At 55.2% G+C, this 3,643-nt stretch overlaps 1 protein-coding gene across 1 annotated transcript; it reads left to right on the top strand.

Moving 5' to 3' along the window:
* Window positions 1-1,973: 1,973 nt before the first annotated feature.
* LOC119570178 (proline-rich protein HaeIII subfamily 1-like) lies at window positions 1,974-2,670 on the top strand. Its single transcript, XM_037918025.1, has 2 exons — window positions 1,974-2,057; window positions 2,293-2,670. The coding sequence occupies exons 1-2, from the start codon at window positions 1,974-1,976 to the stop codon at window positions 2,668-2,670; spliced, it is 462 nt and encodes a 153-aa protein (XP_037773953.1).
* Window positions 2,671-3,643: the final 973 nt, after the last annotated feature.

Here is a 3,643-nt window from a genome sequence, read left to right as displayed (position 1 = left end):
GCCCCGCGACCTCCAAGACTGCTCACATGTTTCATAAACGCCCCACCAACCTCCCCGCCCCACCCATGAGGGCCCCTTTCCCCGGTTATAAGGGGGACATTAAAACCATCACCTCCGCACCCAGGAGCGACCCCGTCCCGACCAAGGATAATCCGATTGCAAGTTTTGGCCTCCCCCGGGGCTATGCCATGAGGGGACCCCGGGCCCGGGGTTTCACTAATGCCGATCCTCAGTGTGTCAGCTGGTGCTGACTCGGGCTGAACCTGTCCTTACCCCCCCGGGGTGCCCAGCCACAGCAGTGACCCCAGGGCGACAATTAAACTTTCGCGCCGGGGCGGGGCGCGAACCCCCCGACCCCTCAATGAGGGGCCGACAGTTACCATTGTACAGCCCGGAGGCTTCAGCACGACCTGCAAGCCTGCGATCTCCGGACAATGCAGTTTTCAAAGGGTTGTTTCCGACCGCTAAATGGAAGGGGGTGCTGTGGGCCCAAAAGTGCGAAAAGCTTCCGCGCTGGGTAGAGCGGTCCAGGGGGTTTGGCGATCCGACTCCCGCCTATCACCGCGCAGTCACGGACCTGACTCGGAGTATACATCGCGGCTGGCTTTTTAAGCCGCCGATCCAAAAAAAAAACCCTTTTAAAACTCCTCCCCCCTCTCTCCCGCGGTGAATCCCCTTTAAATTGGACATCAGAGAGAGGGGAATGGGGCCCGGGCAAGGGGGGCGGGGGGAGCCGAGCACCCCCAAGGGGTTACCATGATCCATGATCCCCATCGTGGGCTTTTGCATGGGCTTTTAAAAAGGAGCACCGCGCCGGTCCCTGAAACTGGCCTGGGCCCTTTTCCGCTTTTAACCGGACGGTGACGCGCCCCCCATTGTTTGATCCCACGATGTATGTGCTTGCTTAGCATCGTGCCCTACTACCTACTCTTTCCTATGCAAAATTTTTTGGCATTGGGATGACTCTGTCACCCCTTTGGTGAACTGGACCCCTCTTCGGGCGCGGCTGGACGGGGGCAGACTTTACCTCCCGCAGGGGGGGGTGTTCGGGGGGGCCTTAGAAGGCCTCCCTTACGGTGTGCATAGATTTTCCCTTTCTTTTTTTAGGGAGGGCTGGCAGACCTTTGATGACGCCTTTTTTTCTTTCGAATGGGGCATGGCGGTAGAGCCCCTTGTCAGGCTTCGCCAGGTTCTTTTAAATACAGCTGCTAGACAGAACTCAAGTTCCCGTGATAGGAATACCTGGAAAAAATTTGTCTTTTCCCCCCTGTGATGAAATATCTGTGGTTTACTAATTCAGAGGGATAAAGGAACTTACGGAACGGTACATGCCCCCTCTCCCTCACTGGGTGAAATTTTGGGTGTTTCAGAGAAAGGGGGATTCATTTAAACTCCCCTGCCAAAGAATGCCGGGAAAATAAGTCAGCTCCTCTCCCCCACTGTGTTGAAAACAGTCTGGGGTTCTGTTTCCAGAGGGACGAAGGGCTTACGGGAAACAGGTCAGGACCCCCCTTCTCCACTAGGTGAAACACCCTTTTGGATGTTTCAGAGAAAAGAGGGATCCACCTAAAAAAACCGTCTCCTGGGCCCTCCGGGGAAAAATGTTAATTCCTCTCCCTCCTGTGGTAAACAGACGGGGCCGGCTTTTTCCAGAGGATGAAGGAACTGACGGAAAACAGGTGCAGGCCCCCCCTTTTTTCTCAATGAGGTGAAACCCTTTTGGGGCTTTTTCGGGAAAAAAGGGGGATTCATTTTTAAAAAAAGGGTAAGGTCCCCCCCGGGAACGGAGGGAACCCCGGGAAAAAAGTAAAAGAGCTCCCTTCCTCACTGAGGGAGGAGCAAGTGTTCCCATCAAGGGATGTCCTGTAGGTGGAAGGGCATCCCCTCTGGGATATCCCAGGGGTTGACCCCTACCCACGGTTTGCCGGGGTGGCCCCCTTGTGACTGGGAGAGGGGGCCCTGGGGGGTTGACGATGCCTTTGCACGATACGCCCGTGGCTAGCAACACCCTCTTTGGGCCTCTATTCTGGGAAGACAGGGGGCCCGATCCAGGCCCGGTCAGGTCAACGGGGGGTCTCCCTCGGGAGGGTAGGTCAAGCGTCATGCTGCCGTTGTACCCCACCGTCCTGTGTACCAGGCAATCGGCTAATTTGGGTGCGTAATCCACTCATCACCCTGTTCGTTAAAATTGGGTTTTAGCACTCAGCCCCCCTTTTTGGACCCTTTGTGGGGGTGGGGGGTGATGGATGAAGCCTCCAAATACAGGAAAATATAAACCAAAATCCCCCCCAGACAAACCTTACCGTTTCGCCCCTGCAAGGCCCAGACCACGGCAGCCACCCTGAACCTTACTGCCTCGGGGGGCAAAAGAAAACCCCGACACAGGGTGACCGTCAGCCTGCTGCCCAAAATGGCCGACGACGAATAAATCTGTACAAAATGTCTGTCCCCAATTACCTCGTGTGGCCCCCAGGCCACACCCAGACCGAAGGTTTTGGCCCCCCTCAACGACCCCCGACTGAAACAGGGCCCCAGCTGAACCCCCAAAAAGTGGTGCCTCCACGAGCAAACCCAAACCGAAAGGGCGGGCCGAAACGGACAGGCCCGGGGTCCGACCCGATGGCGATCTGGACCCCCAAAGGGGTTTCCCCAATTTTAAGTCCCCCTTAAAACCCCAAGGCTTCGACAACCTACCCAAATGGTAAGGGCATTTGGGGAAACCACCAAATCGGCTGCGATCCGGGGTTGCGCGAGATCAGGGCATGATCATCGTGCCCAAAATCAACCACCTTTTTTTTCCTGCGGAGACAAAAGGGGTTAAAATGGGGGGAAATGGGCCCTCGCCATGAACCCGAGGAGAAGGATCAAGATGGTTACTTGGCTTCTCATCTCATACGATGTGGGGTGATAACATCACACCCACAGGTCGTGGGGGCTTCCCGATTGTCGAAGGGGGGAAGACTCCAACCGGCAAGTCCCGGTGACCATGAAAGGGACCCCAAGCTCCACCCTTGATCTGGGTAACTGGGGGACCCAAAAATACCATTTTTGCCTGAACCCCTTTGGTGTTTTTAAGTGCCGAAGTACGGGCAAACCACCAGGCTAAAATGTACAGCCAAGCCAAAATGTGGGGTTCTGTAGCAAGGGACACAAACTGAGGTGTGCATCAAAGGCACATAAAAAAAGAAAATAAGGGAAAAAAGCCAAATGTCCTAACGTCCAAGAGGGCATCCAGGGAAAACAAACCCAAACACAAAAAATCAAAGCCTAGAACAAATAACGAGCTGTTTGCAAACAACTCCTGGCTGTCTCACACAGCCAGGGTGCTAATACGTCATCAGCTCAAAGAACCACTACTGGCCAAGGGCATGGACTCCCCACACCCTGACTTTGTCGAAGCTCCGCCGTGGGCACAAACCTCGATAGAGTTCTCGGTCATGAGACTGGCAAGCAAAAAGAGTGAATATTGTACGCCTAGCCTAAAGGCAGAAACCCAGAGGGTCATTGCAACCATCACCCTCCGGGGAGCCGAACATATTACACAGACGGATCGGTCGATCCCTTGACCCACACTGCAGGCGCCGGCTTTGCAGCAAGGGATGCCACAATATCCATGAGGGTAACAGACAACGCCTCCTCGCTA

This window comes from Penaeus monodon, unplaced genomic scaffold, assembly GCF_015228065.2.
Source record: "Penaeus monodon isolate SGIC_2016 unplaced genomic scaffold, NSTDA_Pmon_1 PmonScaffold_22725, whole genome shotgun sequence".
NCBI classification, from domain to species: Eukaryota; Metazoa; Arthropoda; class Malacostraca; order Decapoda; family Penaeidae; genus Penaeus; species Penaeus monodon.
This window is presented reverse-complemented; position numbering and strand designations above follow the sequence as displayed.